The sequence below is a fragment of the Anomaloglossus baeobatrachus genome, chromosome 2 (genome assembly GCF_048569485.1).
Source record: "Anomaloglossus baeobatrachus isolate aAnoBae1 chromosome 2, aAnoBae1.hap1, whole genome shotgun sequence".
Taxonomy (NCBI): Eukaryota; Metazoa; Chordata; class Amphibia; order Anura; family Aromobatidae; genus Anomaloglossus; species Anomaloglossus baeobatrachus.
This window is the reverse complement of record NC_134354.1, coordinates 26,257,454-26,278,908: the sequence shown is the minus strand read 5'-3', so window position 1 is coordinate 26,278,908 and position 21,455 is coordinate 26,257,454. Positions and strand designations below refer to the sequence as shown.

General features: G+C 49.0%; 1 protein-coding gene across 2 annotated transcripts in view; it reads left to right on the top strand.

The window, feature by feature from the left end:
* The window catches only part of LOC142281564 (B- and T-lymphocyte attenuator-like), a 39,198-nt gene that overhangs the window by 3,391 nt on the left and 14,352 nt on the right, over positions 1–21,455 (top strand). For both annotated transcript variants that reach the window (XR_012743647.1, XM_075332864.1), the window contains exon 2: positions 20,701–21,033. Coding sequence is in view for 1 of the 2 variants with exons in the window: in XM_075332864.1 (XP_075188979.1) it covers positions 20,701–21,033 (333 nt within the window). In the remaining variant the exon portion in view is untranslated. The remainder of the gene's footprint in view (positions 1–20,700; positions 21,034–21,455) is intronic.

Sequence of the window (21,455 nt, the reverse complement as noted above, 5' to 3'; positions counted from 1 at the left end):
AAAATGGTCCCTTAGTCTGGTTCAGTAGGCTACACAATCATGGGGAAGACTGCTGACTTGACAGATATCCAGAAGGCAGTCATTGACACACTCCACAAGGAGGGTAAGCCACTAAAAGGTCATTGCTATAGAAGCTGGCTGTTCACACAGGGCTGTATCCAAGCATATTAATGGAACATTGAGTGGAAGGAAAAAGTGTGGTAGAAAAAGGTGCACAAGCAACCGGGATAACCGCAGCCTTCATAGGATTGTTAAGAAAAGGCCATTCAAAAATTTGGGGGAGATTCACAAGGAGTGGACGCTGCTGGAGTCAGGGCTTCAAGAGCCATCACACACAGACGTATCCAGGACATGGGCTACAAGTGTCAAATTCCTTGTGGCACCACTCATGACCAATAGACAACACCAGAAGCGTCTTATCTGGGCCAAGGAGAAAAGAACTGGACTGTTCTCAGCTCTCCAAGGTGTTGTTTTCAGATGAAAGTAAATTTTGCCTTTCATTTGGAAATCGCGGTCCCAGGGTCTGGAGGAAGAGTGGAGGCCACAATCCAAGCTGCTGAGGTCTAGTGTGAAGCATCCACAATCAGTGATGGTTTGGGGGCCATGTCATCTGCTGGTGTAGCTCCACTGTGTGTTATCAAGACCAAAGTCAGCGCAGCCATCTACCAGGAAATGTTACAGCTCTTCATGCTTCCCTCTGCTGACAAACTTTTTGGAGATGGAAATGTAATTTTCCAGCAGGACTTGGCCCTTGTCCACACTGCCAAAAGTACCAATACCTGGTTTACTAACCACAGTATCACTGGGCTTGATTGGCAGCAAACTCGCCTGACCTAAACCCCATAGAGAATCTATGAGAGACACCAGAGCCAACAATGCAGACGAGCTGAAGGCGGCTATCAAAGCAACCTGGGCTTCCATAACACCTCATCAGTGCCACAGGTTGATCGCCTCCATGCCGCATTGATGCAGGAATTCATGCAAAAGGAGTACGACCAAGTATTGAGGCATTTAAATTAACAGGGGAAATAGATCCCTCTGTGTGTAATGACACTATATAATATAAAATAAACACGTGAAATAGATCGCTCTGTGTGTAATGACTCTATATAATATAGAGGAATAGATCCCTCTGTGTGTAATGACTCTATATAATATAGAGGAATAGATCCCTCTGTGTGTAATGACTTTATATAATATAGAGGAATAGATCCCTCTGTGTGTAATGACTCTATATAATATATAGGAATGGATCCCTCTGTGTGTAACGACTTTATATAATATATATACGAATAGATCCCTCTGTGTGTAATGACTATATAATACATAGGGATAGATCCCTCTGTGTGTAATGACTCTATATAATATATAGGAATGGATCCCTCTGTGTGTAACGACTTTATATAATATATATACGAATAGATCCCTCTGTGTGTAATGACTATATAATACATAGGAATAGATCCCTCTGTGTGTAATGACTCTATATAATATATAGGAATAGATCCCTTTGTGTGTAATGACCCTATATAATATATAAGAATAGATCCCTCTGTGTGTAATGACTCTATATAATATATAGAAATAGAGCCCTCTGTGTGTAATGACTCTATATAATATATAGGAATAGATCCCTCTATGTGTAATGACTCTATATAATATATAGGAATAGATCCCTCTGTGTGTAATGACTCTATATAATATATAGAAATAGACCCCTCTGTGTGTAATGACTCTATATAATATATAGGAATAGATCCCTCTATGTGTAATGACTCTATATAATATATAGGAATAGATCCCTCTGTGTGTAATGACTATATAATATATAGGAATAGATTACCTCTGTGTGTAATGAGTCTATATAATATATAGGAATAGATCCCTCTGTGTGTAATGACTCTATATAATATATAGGAATAGATCCCTCTGTGTGTAATGACTCTATATAATATATAGGAATAGATCCCTCTGTGTGTAATGACTCTATATAATATATAGGAATAGATCCCTCTGTGTGTAATGACTCTATATAATATATAGGAATAGATCCCTCTGTGTGTAATGACTCTATATAATATATAGGAATAGATCCCTCTGTGTGTAATGACTCTATATAATATATAGGAATAGATCCCTCTGTGTGTAATGACTCTATAATTTCTGTTTCCCTTTTTGTATTGAATTACTGAAATAAACTTTTTGATGATATTCTAATTTATTATGATGCACCTGTACATGTCTCACAGGAGAAGCTATGTTCTTACAACCTTCTGTGGGAGTGTTTTCTCCCATCCCACCCCTCCCCCGCATGACACCTTTTGCTTTTGATTAATCACGCAGGGAAAAAAGTACACGCCTCCAGAGAAGACAAGATACAACCTAAACTTTACAAGCCAATATCTCTGCAGCGGAGAGGATAAATTAAATTAAAACTATGTTTATTCAGTTCTACTATTCCATGATGTGGCCAGTTTAATATGACTGTCCTCGTTAGTTGCAAAATATTTATATGGAAGACGACAGTCCATCCAGATACACATCAACATCATATAAGGTTATAAAAAAAATATTTTATATTTCCTGAAAACAGGTGATTTTGTATATATACAGAATTCTGTTCTAACATAAAACCCATATGTGGAGGTGGCACATACTATTAACCATATAATGTAACTTTGGTAGCTTTATCCCTTATTTCATGGGACCCAATATAAGTTGATATATTTAAGACTGGCACAGAAACTGAAAATTAGGGCATCACTGGCACAGATATCACTTATAGCTGTGCCAGCTATTTATATGCACAAGTTACAATTAGCTTTCAGAATAATTCCAGCATGAGCTTTCTAGAAGTTGGAGCTGAAGCCAGGGTCTGAGAATGGGAGGCACCAGTCCTGACCGTTGTGATCCAGAGCCATGGGATAGCCGTTTCCAAACTGCCAAGCGTGGAGCCCGAATGTGGTTGATAACAGTGATGGGAGCTCCAAAAAATCAAGGGAGAGCTGTATGACATCAGACGAATCTCTGCAAAACTGGCCAAGTTATATACCACACTGTGATACAAAGAGAGAACAGATCAGGACTATTCTTCCTTCAGAGATCAGCAGTGTCGGCCACACCACAGACCAGGGGAGCGCTGAATTGAATGTTGGACTTGAAGAGTAAGAGGACACATCTCCAGAAACTTCCCAACCCGAGAAAACAAGCAGAGGGAGCGGCCATTAAACTAACACACCCCATGGTCAAGTCAAGCAGCACACTGTCGGGTTTAACACTTCTGAGGAGGAGGTTCAGGCTCTGAAGGTATAGTTTCTAAGAGACCCACAATGTGGACTGAAGATAATGGACAGATAATGGACAGAGAATCCAGTGTTTGATAGATATGTGACGCCCTGGACTAGCCAGAGGTCACAGGTAATAACACACACACACCCCCACCCCCAGCAGTTCACAGCAGTCATCCCCAGTGAGACCTGATTTCCTCCCTCGGGTTCAGACAGACACACCAGGTGGGCGGAGTCAGGCAGATAGGCACGCCCACCGAGGAGTCTAGCTGGCCTGAGGCAGAAAACAAGTTCAGACAAGTGCAGGGAGGAGGAGCAGGCCACTGAGCGATGGGGCCCTCGGCAGTTAGCGAGGCCGGTTGTAGCCGGCGCCGAGGGCATCCGAGGGGGCCTGGCTCCTGAGCAGGAGGTAGAGCACGGGACCCGTGACCCGTACTGGGAGTGGCGGCAGCAGCAGCGACGGTAGCGGAACATGGACGGCTACCTGCAAGTTAAAAAAGTTGACTGTTTTATGGACTGTCACCCCTGTTGAATGTCCTCAAGTTCCCGAAGGAGGCCATCTGCACAGCAGGTGGGGGGGGGTGGCAGAACAGTTTAAAGTTGAAGTAATGTGCCTCCCGTTAAGGGAAGATTTCTAAATATGCTTGTTTTATCTTTTTGCAGTTTGAAAAATAAAACCGGTGATGGATGGGCAGCCCGTGGACGGTCTGCATTTCACCAAGGGGGAATGTGACGCCCTGGACTAGCCAGAGGTCACAGGTAACAACACACACCCCCACCCCCAGCAGTTCACAGTAGTCATCCCCAGTATGACCTGATTTCTTCCCTCGGGTTCAGACAGACACACCAGGTGGGCGGAGTCAGGCAGATGGGCATGCCCACCGAGGAGTCTAGCTGGCCTGAGGCAGAAAACAAGTTCAGACAAGTCCAGGCAGAGGAAGAGAGAGGAGGTGTGCAGAGAGGCAGACGCAGACTGGGGCCTAGGTTGGAGCCTAGGGCCCTCGTGTAGCCAGTCAGGCAGACGGTAGTGGCCGTCTGCAGGAGCCGGGAAGACAGTCTTGGTGGAACCGTAGGTAGCCGGGACAGGGTGGTGGCCCGTCCGGTACCGAACCGGGGAGCCAGCTGGAAACCGGAGCAAAGGAGGAGCGTACAAGAAGGTGCAGGAAAGGACTCACAATACCAACCACAGGAGTCAGAACATTCTAACAGGTGCAGGGAAAAACAGCCACCATCAGCCGTCCGGGGAGAGCACAACAACACTGCAGCCGGCTGCGGGACCCGTCCATCCGGCCGTTTGGTTTACCAGAGACACTGTCATTGACTGTCTGAGTGAGTACCCCAGTGCCATCCGGCACCACGCCGCGCTGCCCCTGCAACCCTGCACTCCAGCCATCCAGCCTCCCCATTACACCACCGGGCCCCGGGATCACCAACCCCTACCCACGGAGGGGACAACATCCTAGCTGCTCCCTACCATCTCTGCCGGGATCCCCGTCCCCAGCAGCAGTGATGCCATCATCACCACGTCCCGTGGGTGGCGTCACGAACTATCTCCTTAAACAAACCATCCCTTTTCACTCATGGGTGAGGAGCGCTGCTCGAGTCCCCGGGTCCGGCCCACCGCTCGAGCCACCGAGCAGCAGCAGCAGAAGCCCCGGACCCGAGCGTGGTGAGCGCGCCCCTCCGCCCGTGACAGATACAGGTTCCCAAGTGACTACCATGCCTGAAGAGTACTTCCAACTGCATTTCCCAGAGGTGTACTGTGTGACCCAGGGAAGGGGGTACTCAGTCCTGGGCGGTTGCAAATGGGAATGTCACTCTGGTTGTCGTTGCCCGGTCCCGTGCCCTGGGGCTTCTCTTGTAAAAGGGGGTATTTACAGTAGGAGTGAAAGTTAGTGTACGTGACGCCACCTGCGGGTTGCGGTTAAGGATGTGGAACTGCTGCTGCTGAATGTGGGTACTCCCAGGGCTGGTGGTGGTTGCAGTAATTGTCTTAGGCCCCTCGCAGGTAGGGCCATGCCTGGGAGATGTGAAGGGCAATAACGGAGACCTCACCAGGTTATCATGAACAGTCTCTACTCACTCAGACCCTTGGATTACTGGTTCAGGTCCCATGGAGTATCAGTGCCAATGTAGTGACCCAGATTGCTCTGTCCCCGGAACTCTCTGTTGGTTGGGTCCCCGTAGCGTGGAGCATTTGGGGCCCGACTGTCCCTTTTGGGGTAACAGTCTCCTCTGTACGGTGGGCAGTGTGGACTCTGTGGGGAGGTAAGTGTCCGAAGCCCAATCCTAGTTTACTGATGATGCCCCTGGATTATTTGGTTTGGTGAAGTCCATGAAGGTGTCTTAACCGGGCAGGTGATTATCAAACCATGTAGAACTGGCGCCTGATCTAGGGTCCTGTGCCCCTTGCGTTCTCCAGTCCCAGCGGTACCTGTCCGTACCCACCCTGGCGACCTCTCTCCCGTGCCCCCGGGGTCACCGTTGCACGGACCCAGATCAGACACGTCCGCACACCTCTCTGTGTGCCACAGTTCTTCAGACTGACTGACCCCTTCCCCCAGGCTGGCTAAACCTGGGACTCGTTCCTACCTCTAGGTGACCATCCCCTTACATGGTTAACCCTGTATTCCCGGTGTGGAGTGGAGAACTAGGATTTTGGTTGTGCTTTGTTGGTATCGGCAATGATATTCAAGGACCCAGGGGGTAGGTCCTGCATCCCCTAGAGGATGCAGTTCCTTGTAGTGCCCTGAGTGGCTCAGGGGCGCTACAGTGCCATTCCAGAAAAGTGCCAGCCATATGACTGATGGCTGATAACCAGTTGCCTATCCCCGTCAAGGGGGTGGAGTGGATGAAGATGTGTGTCTGTGGACAGAACCTTGTACGAAAAGAGATTGTGCTGTTAAAAGGGTCCGGCAGAGGTGGATCTGCCATGACACTGGGAATTAACATTTTGAGAGAAGTGGAACAGTTCCTGACAGGTGGATGGCAAGTGCATAGTCGGCCCAGGGAGGCACAGAGTTACTCAAGTAGAAAACCATTACACCAGGTTATGCAGATCAGTCAGATGCAAAAGTTACCTGCTGACTCGAAACCTCTGGGAAAAGTAGTGGTGCCTCCCAATTCCACTTTTATTCTGAGACATACAGTGCTTGCCGGGCATGGATACTGCTGGAAGGAGTGGAGGTGCAGGTCAATTCCCCAGAAGGACAGGAAGATCTACTCAGACTCTTAATTGCCCACATGCTGGCCACTTTGCCTCAAGAATAAGTGCTAGTGAGGTGCCTGAACCTGAGTAGAACAAGCTTGCAGTTGACCCATGAAAAAAGAAGTGGCCAAAATTTACGTAATGCAAGAAGATCTTACCAGAGCAGATGCTATACAACTGAGACCAGTGGTGGGAGATTCATGGACTTTGGCTCTGTCTCTTGAGCAGAAACACCAGGGTAGAAGAGAGAGCCGGCCAGGACAAATGGAAGCCAATTTGATGAAGTTCTCTCCTCAACAAGTGGGAAGAATAGAAAGATTACTGAAGCTGTATCAGGAGGTGTTTGCCTGCCTTGATGATTATCGGCTGTACCAAGGCCATCCAACACGTAATCCCAATGGGTAAACTGACTCCATCTGGGAACAATATCGGCATTCAGCCTCAGATGTATCAAGAGGTGAAAGATCTACCATGCCATATGATTCGTAATAAAGTGATTTGAGAAAGTAAGAGTCCCTGGGCTGCTCCTACTGTGTTGGTCTAAAAGAATGATGCTACTCTGAGATTCTGTATAGATTACTGCTGGCTGAATACCTGTATAGTCCAGGACTAAAAAAATGGCCTACGACTCTAATGCTGAGAGAATTGTAACCTTCCTGGGTCTATCCGGATGCTATAATTGGTTTATTAAGGACTTTAGCAAGACTGCAGCTCCATTGCATGAACTATTGATGGGGACCGCCAGAGGTACATCTAGTGGGGCCCAAGACAGAAGGGAGACCTTCCGGGCCCTGAGGGTCATACTGACTGATGCCCCCATCCTGGAGTATTCACACTTTTCTCAACCCTTTGTTCTGTATACTGATGGAAGTTTTTATGGTGTGGCGGCAGTGTTGATCCAGGTGATAGCTACAGCGCCTTCAAGCTAGACCTGTTAAGGGTGCTTTACACGCTGCAACATCGCTAGCGATCTCGTTAGCGATGTGTCACGCCAGATCGCAAATGCGATCTGCCAAGATCGCACCTGTGACCGGCGGTTCAAAACCGACCTATGTGCGATCTCGGCAGATTGCATCTGCGATCTGGCATGTCACATCGCTAACAAGATCGCTAGCGATGTTGCAGCGTGTAAAGCACCCTTTAGCCATGGTGTGAGCCGTAATAGAGAAGTTGGCAGACTACTTGTTGAAGTCGGATGTCCATGTGCGGACCGATAACAATACCCTTGCACACCTGGAAAATGTGAAGCTGGGGGCCCTGGAGCTGGGATGGGTTATGCGAATGTCCACATTTCATTACAATGTTCTACAAGTTAAAGGCTAAAAATAGCCAAGCAAATGCCCTGTCCAAATTAGCTCAAGAGTGACCAACTCGTGAGGTGGATGAAGAGCTGGAGGGATATAAGACCCCAGTCCGAAAAGGAGCCCCATCCCTCTGGGTGTCCTAGAGATGAATGGGTACAGTTGCAACAGTCCAACCCTGAACTGGCAGAGCTACAAAGGTGGGTGACCCTCGGTCAGAGGCCTACCAGAGAAGAGAGAGAAACCATATCAGACAATGCTCTTTAGATACTTGGGCAGTGGAAGCAGCTTTGCATGAAGAATGGTTTATTGTATGGAAGGATAAAGCTGCTCAAAGAAATTGGAACCACATGGTAGGTGGTGATACCAGATGGAATTACGGCTGTCCTGTCAAAAATGTGCCTGAGAAGTGTGCACACTTTGGGGCAGAGAGAACTTTCCGTTGTTTGCAGCTACTCATCTATTGGCTTCAATTACGACAGGTCATAGAAGAGGCCTGCTGAAGATGTTGACAGTGTGAACTAACCAAGCAGCATGAACGAAGGGCTGCCGCCCAAATAATTAGGATGTCTGAGCGACTCGCAGTCTTGATGGTTGACTACCTCATGATGGGTTCATCCAATAATGACTACAAGTAGTGCTTAATGATGACTGACCACTTCATTAAATTTGCAGTTGTGACTCCGACAGGGACTAGACAGCTGAGTCATCAGATCTGATTGGTCGGTGACTATCTTTGGTGAAGCTCTGCAGAGAGTTCCCGTGCGCGGCAGCGGAAATCATCTGAAGTAAATAGGGCCGCAATGACCAGGCGGCCTGTGGGCCGTAACAAGCTGCCTCATGGGCCTTGTGTTTGAGACGCTTGGGTTAGAGAGAGGCGTGTTACATACTGCGTGGTACGTAAGCATGCCTTACTCAGGACCCTGATTAAAGGTACAGAACACAAATCACCGGCGGCCGTAGCTTGTCTTGTAGATCCCAATCTATAAGACAAGCTTCGGCCACCGGTGATTTAACTAGAACTGCATGTGCGCCCCCACACCTGGGCCAGTTATTTCAGAACAGTTTAGCTGCACATGCAGTTCTAGTTAAATCACCGGCGGCCGCGGCTTGTCCTATAGATCGGTATGCGGCCAATTGCCCCTGCCACGCGTGTCAGCAAAAATAGCCCAGCAGGTCATCTCTGCCATAGGTTAGCTATTACTGGTTTAGACCATTGTAATAAGCAGAACTTACTCATTGATTGATGTGCAGACATTGAGCTATGATAGTAATACATTTTAGGGTAATTTGCAGCCTTAACAGAGCAGAGAACGAGAGGAGGATGCTGCGGTTGGAAAATTTCCCACCTGAAACAGAAGCAAGTAGCAAATGTGGGTCAAATGTGCTTTGTTCTGTGCAAAAATAAGCAAAGATAGGCAAAGCTACCGAGATACTGTGCAGAATAGACTACAGAAAAGTCAGATGCGATTGTGTAAATTTCAAGAAGGATGTTAAAGTCACCAATAATTATGAGAACCAGCACCTGAAGATCTAGTTTAGTGGTAGAGCCCTAAGTGCCTGGCGGGGCCAAGAACGCTTATCGGATGTGTGCACAGCGTGTATATTGCAGGTTCAGGAGCCAGTACCCAAGTATAAACAATCATGACAGCAGGACTTAAGAGTTTCAACTCCCACTATTGACCGCCATTAGCCTCTGCGCAACATTATTACAAGGTGCCGATAGCACTGTCATGGCAGCCTACTGGAGACCCCCATATCTGCCATGTTTTGGCTGAGCTTCATAGGGTATCTGTAAGTTTAAAACACACTGAAATTACAGTATTACAGAATACTATACAAAGGATCAAGATTGATCCCCGGTTCAAGTTCCTTGGGATGGGGCCGGGCAATAAAATTATAAAAAAAAAAGTTAATAGTAACCACATTTTACAGCTCAAAAATAAAAAAATAATGATTATGTAACTATGAGAAATATTCAGAAAAAAAGCATATGAGATGTAGGTGTTATGAAGTATAAGGGGAAAACCAAGGGATCGGGCTTCCTAGGCTTGCACTCAAGCTAGAGGGCCCTAGCTGTCCCTTATCCCAGAGATACTTCTGATGGTGAAGAGGTCTGGACCACCAACATAGCCCTGCTCTTGGCCAACCCTGCTCTAATACCCCATCTACCCCACCTCAGGGGAGGGCCGGGAGAGAAGTGGTTAAACCCACACAAATATATAAACGGGGAAAACAAAACTCTAACTCGCAGCAATCACACGCAAAGGTATTAAACAATATGTGATCAGGAGGAAATAAAGACCAGGGAGGGAATAAACAGATGACAAGAGAATTCTCACAACACACCAAACAGCACTCAGTAGTTTACCAGCAACTGGATCATAACAGCACATGGACCATTATCGCTCAAAACTATAATCGGCCCAGGAAGTCAGTTTCCACCATCTTAAAAAGGCAAGGAGAAGTTGTGGTTTCTCATAACATGTGATCCTAGAGGTAACCAGCAGCCTAGGCAAGATTAACCAGCCCAATCACTAATGAGCACACAGCTGGTCGATACCTGGGCCTGGCTGTGCAACTCAGAAGCCCCAGCGAAACCACAGTGTGGAGTGTCAGAGTCTGTGGAGTGAACAGCGTCAGATACCGCCATGACACTCGGCGAGTTTTGAGCCAAACGCCGTGTGATAGTTGGAGAGCTAAATCTGTCATTTATGGCAACATAATATGTGCAGCGTAATCACTAAGTATAATAAGGTATTCATGACACCCTATGCAGAACTGCAAACTGTGATACCACCATAAGATACATCAAATCATAAATTCAGCTGTGTTATACATGATAGACTCAGCCCTAGTATTCCTTCTTTTTTGGGGGGTCTACTCAGCCCTATTTTTTTTTGTTCCTTTTTATTCTATCATACTTGTCAGCTTTGCTCTGTAGACTGAAGCAGAATTAGCAGAGTCATCTCAGTATGATTAGAGATTGGACACATCTGTTGCACTACTGGAGGCCTAGATGAAACAGGATAGTAGCATTATGTGCTAAAGACCAGCTGTTTGGCCAATCATTTGGTTGACAGCTTTCTCTCTCGACTTTCACAAACACAAGAACACCCTTCTTGGTTCTCCATTAGAGGAGCATGGCCAAGGATCATCATTATAAGGAAGAAAAGGAATCTGAAATTGTAACAGACGGATACTTCTGTTTCGGCCGGTGTCACACTTGCGAGTGCCTGGCATGTATCTCGCGCGAGTCTCGTGTTGCATCACCCGGCACAGCGCACACTCTCCCGACAGGAGCGTCTCAGCTGAATAGAGATGCATGCAACCAACTCCCTCCTGTGATGAGAGTGTGAGTCCGTGCTGGGTGATGCAACGTGAGACCCGCGAGGCAGTCGGAAATGTGACACTGGCCTTCCCGACATCATCTGTCAAGGAAGAGTCAAGAGATCTAAATACATTCTACATCAGTGTTTCTCAACTCCAGTCCTCAAGACCCACCAACAGATCATGTTTCTTCATCGTTCCTTATGGGAGACCCAGACCATGGGTGTATAGCTTCTGCCTCCGGAGGACACACAAAGTACTACACTAAAAAGTGTAGCTCCTCCCTCCGAGCATATACACCCCCTGGATGACCATATCCAGCCAGTTTAATGCTTTGTGTTTCAGGAGGTCACACACACATGCATTCTCATCTGATTTTTGATTTTTGATTTTTCATTTTAAAGAATTGGAAGAAAAGCGGGTCCGAGCTGGACTCCCGGCATGTCCCTTCTCACCCCACTGTGTCGGCGGTGCTGTTAAGGTTGATTTTACAAGGCTGGAGCCTTACATGCCGCGCTCCTTCACCATCCCATCGGGCTCTGGCTTGAAGTGGGAGCCATCACGGTTCTCACTGCTTTGCAGGAGACCGGTCTCCATCCGCAGCCCTTTTAGGTCCCTGCCTGGACGGAGTGCTCACCCCTCAGGGACCTGGCCCTGCGTCTCATAAGCTAAGTATTGAGACGTTATTCAGGGGTCCCTTGTACATTTATTGTGGGGAGAGTGTGTTTTTTCAACTTGTATGTGGTTTTCGGCCGGTTCTCTGGTTTTTTCCTGAGAACCGCGCCGAGGGTGCCTGCTTGTCGGCCGCATGTAAAAATTTAGGCCCCGGCTTCGGCCGTGGCCTACTTTCGGTTTCACTGCCCCTGCATGTCAGTCATGCAGGGGAACAGTGCGGCGCCGCCCACCGGCCGTTCAGCATAGGGGAGGACACTCCTTCCTGAGGAGATGTTTCCCTCCCCTGTATCTCTCCTTGGCCCTCCGGTTCCCGCTCTTGGACCTAGCCCCACCCCCCTCCTCACTCCGGCGCCATTTTCTCAGCGTTCCCATGCTGATCGGCACTGGCTGCAGCAGCTCTGCAAATTGTCTGGGGGTCCAAGCTGTGGAACCGGAGGGCACACAAAATGGTCTGGTAAGCCACAACCTCTGGTTGTGGACTTTTTTATACACTCTCTGGGGGTCATTCTGAAGGAGTGTGTTCTTTACTGCAGAGTTTCCACCTCAGCAGCATGTCTGTCACTAGGAGCAAGTCTGCTAAGCTATACGCTATATGCACTGCTTGTAAGCTCATACTGCCTGAACCGAGCACATATCCACATTGTGATGCCTGCTCTAACATGGTGGTGCCTCAGCCTAGAGTCTCCCCAGTGATCCCTCCGGCTGCTCCGGCCCCGGTGGCTGAACCCCCGGCTTGGGTAGCATCGTTTTCTAATGCTATCTCCCAGTCCTTTGCTGACTCCATGGGACAGCTATCCCGGACTCTGCTGACCATGCATCAGCCCCCTTCTCAGGGCGCCTCTGCTGCTCCGACTCGGTCTGCAGAGCTCACAGAGGATTTTTCCTCTGTTCCCAGACCCCGTCCTCCTAAACGGAGACGCAGGGACTCTTCTCCTTCCTCGTACCACGGCTCTGATTCACGAGCTGAATCGCAGGGCAAGGAGGATGCCTTTACTGTGGGCTCGGACGCTACCTCTATGTACCCCATTGATCTAACCGAAGGTGATGCGGATGTTAGTGATTTAATTGCGTCCATTAATTCCGTACTGAACCTCAATCCACCAGTGTCAGAGGAACAAGCCTCTCTGGTAGAAAAACACCAGTTTACCTCACCTAAGAGAGCAAGGAGTATGTTTTTTAACCACTCCAGTTTTCAGGCCACTGTGACCAAACCCAGGGCCTGTCCTGAAAAACGCTTTCCAAAGCGTAGTTCTGATGACCGTTTTCCCTTTCCACCAGAGGTGGTCAAGGAGTGGGCTCATTCACCTAAGGTGGATCCTCCGGTGTCTAGAATCTCAGCCCGGACAGTTGTATCTGTGGCGGATGGCACCTCACTTAAGGATTCCACTGACCACCAGGTTGACCTGCTGGCCAAATCTGTATATGAAGCGGCAGGGGCCTCGTTCCCCCCGTCCTTTGCAGCAGTGTGGGCTCTTAAGGCCGTCTCTGCTTCTCTGGCGGAGATGCATTCCCTCACCAGGGACTCTCTGCCCGAAATGGTTGCCTTAACTTCCCAGGCTTCGGCCTTTTCATCCTATGCCATGTCTGCCATTCTGGAGGCCTCTCACCGCACGGCGGTGGCTTCCGCTAATTCCCTCGCGATTCGCAGGATCTTGTGGCTTCGAGAGTGGAAAGCAGACGCTTCTTCCAAGAAGTACCTTGCTGGGCTCCCTTTTGCTGGATCCCGGCTGTTCGGTGAACAACTGGATGAAATTATTAAGGAAGCTACTGGCGGGAAGAGTACTTCCTTGCCACAAACTAAAACCAGGAAACCTGTCCAGGGCAGGAACCAGTCGAGGTTTCGTTCCTTTCGTTCCTCTAACTGGTCATCCTCTAAGCCCTCAGCCTCGTCCACTAACTCAGCCAAGGATCGAAAAACCAGCTGGCGCACGAAGCCGCATCCCCAGAAGAACGGAGGAGCCGCTGCCACTAAGGCAGTCTCCTCTTGACTATCTGGCCGCGCCAGCAACGTCCTTAGTCGGTGGCAGGCTCTCCCACTTTGGCGACGTGTGGTTTCAACACGTCTCCGATCAGTGGGTGCGGGATATCATCTCCCACGGCTACAGGATAGAATTCTCTTCCAGCCCGCCAAACAGATTTTTTCTGTCCACTCCCCCCTGCTCAAAGGCCGCCGCCTTCTCCCAGGCCGTGGCATCCTTGCAGGCCAACGGAGTAATTGTACCGGTTCCCACCCGGGAACGGTTCAGAGGTTTCTACTCAAATCTCTTCCTAGTCCCCAAAAAGGACGGTTCCTTCCGGCCCATCCTGGATCTCAAGCTTCTCAACAAGCATGTTCAGGTGCGGCACTTTCGCATGGAATCTCTGCGATCAGTCATTGCCTCAATGACCCAAGGAGATTTTCTAGCATCCATCTACATCAGAGATGCCTATTTGCATGTGCCAATTGTGGTTTCACACCAGCGTTGGCTACATTTTGCAATCGGAGAGGAACATTTCCAATTCGTGGCTCTCCCCTTCGGGTTAGCCACGGCCCCTCGAGTATTCACCAAGGTCATGGCAGCAGTGGTTGCGGTTCTGCACCTCCAGGGGTTGGCAGTGATTCCTTACCTGGACGACCTTCTAGTCAAGGCTTCATCCAGTGCAGACTGTCAGCGGAGTGTCTCGCTCACTCTCGCCACGCTTGTTCAATTCGGGTGGCTTGTCAATCTGCCCAAGTCCACTCTGACCCCGACACAGAAACTTACGTACCTAGGTGTTACGGTTGCTGCGAGCACTGGAGACTAAGTCCAGATTTCTTGCTACTGCACATGTGCGAGCGCCGGAGACTAAGTCCTATCTTGGAGCCATTGCACATGTGCCTTGTGATTCGACTCGTAGGTGGATGTTGCCGCTAGGGTAACGTTCTTTATACTGCGTCTGGCAGTTGTTCGTATCCTCGCACACTAGGGGAGCGAACAGAGGTAGGAGCTTTGTGCGGCTTACGCTGCTGTTCGTCTCTTTTGCACCACTAGAAGAGCGGACCTAGGCAGGTGCCATATCTAGTGGTTCGTGTCCTCGCACACTAGTGGAGCGAACGCAGGTAGGAACTTTGTGCGGCTTACGCTGCTGTTCGTCTCTTTTGCACCACTAGAAGAGCGGACCTAGGTAGGTGCCATTTCGCACACATTGCCTTTGTCTCTGTGATTATTAACATAGATCATTCCACACACCCTCCAAGTAAGGGAGGAATTGCTTTACTTACTTATTATATCCTTCTGTGAGTTAACAGAGGTATTGCACTCTGCCATAGTCTGCAGCAGAGTCTTTGCACGGTGGACCCTGACTGTCTGATACTCCTTTAGGTTATTATCAGACAGCCCCCCGTAACATTAGGACTGAGCCAAGGGTCTGGCAGTTATGGCAGAATATCAGCAGTTACATCGTTACATACAAGTACTTGAGTCACGGCTCAAGAGTATAGAGGATAAACCTCAGACCATGGTGACAGCTGCACATGATCCTCGACTTGCTCTGCCAAACAGATATTCTGGCGATGCCAGATCATGTCGTGGTTTCATTAGTCAGTGTCAGATACACCTAGAGGTCAACTCTTCTCGCTTCTCTACGGAGAGGTCCAGAGTAGGCTTTATCATCTCCTTACTTCAGGACAAAGCCTTAGAATGGGCGACTCCCCTATGGGAGCGCTCTGATGTGGTTACTCTGAGACATCAAGACTTTCTTGATGCTCTTAAGGCGGTATTCATGGGTCCGCAGGTTACCCATGATGCGGCCCTGAGACTGTTAGATCTATCTCAGAGTTCGTTATCCACTAGTTCTTATGCCATTGCTTTTAGAACTCTGGTGGCAGAACTAGATTGGCCAAAGAAGGTGTTGATTCCTATCTTCTGGAGAGGGTTGGCAGGCTATGTCAAGGATGCTCTTGCTACTCGTGAGGTCCCTGCTTCTCTGGAGGACTTGATCACAGTAGCAACGAGGATCGATGTACGCCATAAGGAACGTAGGCTCGAGGTCTCTTCCTCACGCCCTAAGCATCGGGCTATTCCAGTTGTTGAGGGTCCACTACCATCTTCCTCAGCATCTGAAACATCTCCCACTCCTATGGAGTTAGGTCATACGTTCTCCAGACTACGCAAGTCTGGTCCTCCTATATGTTATGTAGTCTACCAATTGAAGTTACCTGTCCATCTTAGGATTCATGACAAATTCCATGTCTCACTGCTAAAGCCGGCTTTTTTACCTCACGCTCGTGAAGTGCACTCTCCTGCCTCTGATTCCTCTCGCTCTAGCTATGAGGTACGAGCCATAGTTGGTTCTCAGATGGTTAGAGGGCGCAGGTTCTTCTTGATAGATTGGGAGGGCTATAGTCCGGAACATCGCTCTTGGGAGCCTGAGGAGGCTGTCCATGCTCCCGACTTAGTTGCCGATTACCTGCGTCGCCGGGAGGGGGGCCCTTGAGGGGGAGGTACTGTTACGGTTGCTGCGAGCACTGGAGACTATGTCCAGATTTCTTGCTACTGCACATGTGCGAGCGCCGGAGACTAAGTCCTATCTTGGAGCCATTGCACATGTGCGGGTGACATCATCGCTGACACGAGGTCACATGTCTCTGACACCTTCTATGCCGATTGGTCGCTGGTCATGTGCTTGTGACGCCTTGCTCGGTGATAGGCCAGCATGACGTCACTCCTGTCGTTCTGGCAGCGGATTGGCTCTGGTGTCCTCCATCTTGGATGAGGCACAGAGTCTATATAAGACCCTGACACACGCCGCATGGCGCTCAGTCCTCTTGGTTCATGCATAAGAGTAGACGCTCTGTGCGCGTTCCTCTAGGCATTCCTCTGTCTATGCTAGGTGAGCGCTACCGGCAGGGTAGCGTTCTTATACCTTACAGCTTCGGCTGCTGTCCGTATCCTTACCTCTTAGGGGAGCGGACATAGGCAGGTGCCTGAGGCACATGGTCTGGCTGGGCCTTTTGATTCGACTCGTAGGTGGATGTTGCCGCTAGGGTAACGTTCTTTATATTGCGTCTGGCAGTTGTTCGTATCCTCGCACACTAGTGGAGCGAACGCAGGTAGGAACTTTGTGCGGCTTACGCTGCTGTTCGTCTCTTTTGCACCACTAGAAGAGCGGACCTAGGTAGGTGCCATTTCGCACACATTGCCTTTGTCTCTGTGATTATTAACAGAGATCATTCCACACATCCTCCAAGTAAGGGAGGAATTGCTTTACTTACTTATTATATCCTTCTGTGAGTTAACAGAGGTATTGCACTCTGCCATAGTCTGCAGCAGAGTCTTTGCACGGTGGACCCTGACTGTCTGATACTCCTTTAGGTTATTATCAGACAGCCCCCCGTAACACTAGGGATGCAATTCGAGACTCTGCCGGCACTTGTGAAGCTGCCCTTAGTCAAACAGCAGTCCCTCCATCTGGCGGTGCGCTCTCTGTTGAGGCCCCGCCGTCATTCCATCAGGCACCTCATGCAGGTGCTGGGTCAGATGGTGGCGTTAATGGAAGCGGTTCCCTTTGCCCAGTTCCATCTGCGTCCCCTGCAGCTGGACATTCTCCGCTGTTGGGACAAGCGGACTTCTTCCTTGCACAGGTTGGTGGCTCTGTCACCACAGACCAGGAGCTCTCTTCAGTGGTGGCTTCGGCCCCTCTCTCTGTCTCAGGGACGCTCCTTCATGATCCCGTCCGGGGTGATTCTCACCACGGATGCCAGCCTATCCGGCTGGGGAGCAGTATTTCTCCACCACCGAGCACAGGGCACTTGGACTCCGTCCGAATCAGCCCTCTCGATCAATGTGCTGGAAATCAGAGCTGTGCTCCTAGCTCTCGCAGCCTTTCACCACCTGTTGGCGGGCAAGCACATTCGAGTCCAGTCAGACAACGCGACAGCAGTTGCCTACATCAATCACCAGGCTGGGACTCGCAGCCGCCTGGCAATGTTGGAGGTTCAACGAATCCTTCAGTGGACGGAGGACTCCAAGTCCACCATATCCGCAGTTCACATCCCAGGCGTAGAAAACTGGGAGGCAGATTATCTCAGCCGTCAAACCGTGGACAGCGGCGAGTGGGCCCTGCATCCATGTTCCGGTCAATCTGCCGCAAGTGGGGCACTCCGGAAGTGGACCTAATGGCATCCCGGCACAACAACAAGGTCCCGGTTTACGTGGCTCGCTCCCACGATCCTCAGGCCTTAGCAGCGGACGCGCTGGTTCAGGATTGGTCCCAGTTCCGTCTGGCTTACGTGTTTCCCCCTCTAGCTCTCTTGCCCAGAGTCCTGCGCAAGATCAGGATGGAGGGCCGTCGGGTCATAATCATTGCTCCAGACTGGCCCAGGCGAGCTTGGTACCCAGACCTGCTCCGTCTGTCCGTAGAGGTGCCGTGGCATCTCCCGGACCGCCCAGACCTTCTCTCTCAAGGTCCGTTTTTCCGCCAGAATTCTGCGGCTCTCAGATTGACGGCGTGGCTCTTGAGTCCTGGATCCTGACGGCTTCCGGCATTCCTTCTGAAGTCATCTCCACTATGACTCAGGCTCGGAAGTCTTCCTCGGCCAAGATTTACCACAGGACTTGGAGGATTTTCCTGTCCTGGTGTCGCTCTTCCGGCCATGCTCCTTGGCCTTTTTCCTTGCCGACCATCCTGTCTTTTCTACAGTCCGGTCTGCAGCTAGGACTATCCCTCAATTCCCTCAAGGGACAGGTCTCGGCTCTGTCAGTGTTGTTCCAGCGGCGTATCGCCCGACTGGCCCAGGTGCGCACCTTCATGCAGGGCGCATCTCACATCATTCCTCCATACCGGCGGCCTTTGGATCCCTGGGACCTTAATCTGGTCCTCACGGCCTTACAGAAACCCCCCTTTGAACCTCTTAGGGAGGTTCCTTTGTTTCGCCTCTCACAGAAAGTGGTCTTTCTGGTGGCCATAACTTCTCTCAGGAGAGTTTCTGATTTGGCTGCGCTCTCTTCGGAGTCACCCTTTTTGGTTTTTCACCAAGACAAGGTGGTCCTCCGTCCGACTCCGGACTTTCTCCCTAAGGTGGTGTCTCCTTTCCACCTTAACCAGGACACTTCATTACCTTCCCTTTGTCCGGCCCCTGTGCATCGCTTTGAGAAAGCGTTGCATACTTTAGATTTGGTGCGGGCGCTCCGGATCTATGTGTCACGCACCGCTGCTCTCAGGCGGTGCACCTCTCTTTTTGTGCTGACCACAGGTCAGCGCAAGGGTCTTTCGGCTTCGAAACCGACCCTAGCTCGTTGGATTAGGTCGGCCATCTCCGATGCCTACCAATGTACTCAGGTGCCTCCCCCGCCGGGGATTAAAGCGCACTCGACCAGAGCTGTCGGTGCCTCTTGGGCTTTCAGGCACCAAGCTACGGCTCAGCAAGTCTGTCAGGCTGCCACTTGGTCTAGTCTGCACACCTTTTCGAAGCACTATCAAGTGCATGCTCATGCTTCGGCAGATGCGAGCTTGGGCAGACGCATCCTTCAGGCGGCTGTCGCCCATTTGTGAAGTTAGGTTTTGCCTACTTCGCAGTTCTGTTTATTACGCACCCATGGACTGCTTTGAGACGTCCCATGGTCTGGGTCTCCCATAAGGAACGATGAAGAAAAAGAGAATTTTGTTTACTTAGCGTAAATTCTTTTTCTTATAGTTCCGACATGGGAGACCCAGCACCCTCCCTGTTGCCTGTTGGCAGTTCTTGTTCTGTGTGTTTTCACCGGCTGTTGTTGTAGACAGAGGTTCCGGTTGTTCCGGGTTTTACTCTATCTCTACTTGTGGGTGGATGTCCTCCTTCAGCTTTTGCACTAAACTGGCTGGATATGGTCATCCAGGGGGTGTATATGCTCGGAGGGAGGAGCTACACTTTTTAGTGTAGTACTTTGTGTGTCCTCCGGAGGCAGAAGCTATACACCCATGGTCTGGGTCTCCCATGTCGGAACTATAAGAAAAAGAATTTACGGTAAGTAAACAAAATTCTCTTTTTTCAGGTTTTACGCAACCAGGTTTTCAGGATTCCTTAATGTTGCACAGGTGATGGAATTATTCCCTGTCTAATATTGAGGAAAATCTGAAAACATGATCTGTTGGTGGGTCTTGAGGACTGGAGTTGAGAAACACTGTTCTAGATGATTGGCCAGTCCTATCGAAATCGGTGGAAGTGGATGACAGTTTTATAAATATAAAATACATACTTATCTACACTGGTTCGATGTCAGGAATCAAACAGAAGATATGAAACTAGTGTGAAAAAAAATCCCTAGTGGGGGTGTAAAATGTCCATCAGGTAAGGTTAAAAAAAATATTTAACTTCTCATTCTCAAAAAAACAAAACAAAATACCCCTCGCGTGCACATAGGTCTGAGGTGAGGTGGGTGTGGGCTACCATAACCAAAAAAAACAGGATCTGACGGCAAAATGCAGAACATGTCCAGTTGTTTTTGTGGGTGAGGTGGTAGAGGATAAAAGAACCAAGATTTTGTGGCAAAACAAGAGTATGTGGACATGATGTCTTGTTTAGGTTGAAGGCCACTGGCTTTTTCCTAAAGCGGCTTCGCCTAGGAAAAGCTTGCGTTGATTTTCTTAAAGACGTTGTGCGTCAGATACCCTTATAATAAAATGTAAGGCAAATTTACAAACACTAAAATTTGGAGATTACATTAGTGTCACCATGCCCCTTATGACCTATGTAAAAAGGAGTGTGTGACTAAGGAGGCCACCATAAAGCACAATTCCACCTGCTTCTGAGGTAGAAATGGGCCCTTTTATTTCTTCGGTCCTTGTGTGGCCATACAGGCTCCTCATGTATCAGCCGCATAGGCTCCACCAACGATATGTCCGCCTCTGGTTGGCTCTTACAAGTCTACATTGGTAACAATCTTTTTGTTCTTTTCCATAGGAGACAGTTCATCATGTATACCTGGAATACTGAAGGTAGGAAACCAAATCTCCGGCATATTTGCAGGAGAGTCTGTCATCCTACAGTGTCCGGTGCGGCTCTGTGACCCGGAATTACCCAATGTTACTTGGTGCAAAGTAAATGGACAACAGTGTGATCCTGTGAGAACCGGAGACGGGATCAACTTGAAAATGGAGGAACAGAGAAAAGACAGCGCTCTATATATTATGACGTTTGAGTCTGTGCACATCAATGACACTGGATATTATCAATGTAAAGCCATTATTAAGGATCAGCATGTAGTGGGCAGCACAGTACAACTTGTTATATCCGGTAAGCGCCATAGACTTTCGTTTCCTGTGATCTAAAAAATGTATTAGCTTATAGGCCAGTGAAAAGGGAGGTATTCTTTTTCTTGGGAAGACCACAAGCTGCGGAAGGGGAAAATGTAGTCCATGATCCTGGGAAAAAGGAATGCAATTAGATGATTGAGATATTTCTCGCTACCTACTCAACTGACACCTTCTGGAGGAGAACTAATATGAATATCCCTCTTCTCAGGTAGAGTCTCCTTACCTATATTTACACAGGTTGAAAAAGACCCCGGTCCATCTAGTTCAACCTTCCTCTATCAATTATATATATTGTCACTAAATGATTTAGAACCTATAAATTCTCTACACCAACTGGTGGTCTCCACAAGTAAAAATACCTACTTAGACCCCACATCAAAGGTCTCAAAGCAAACTGACATC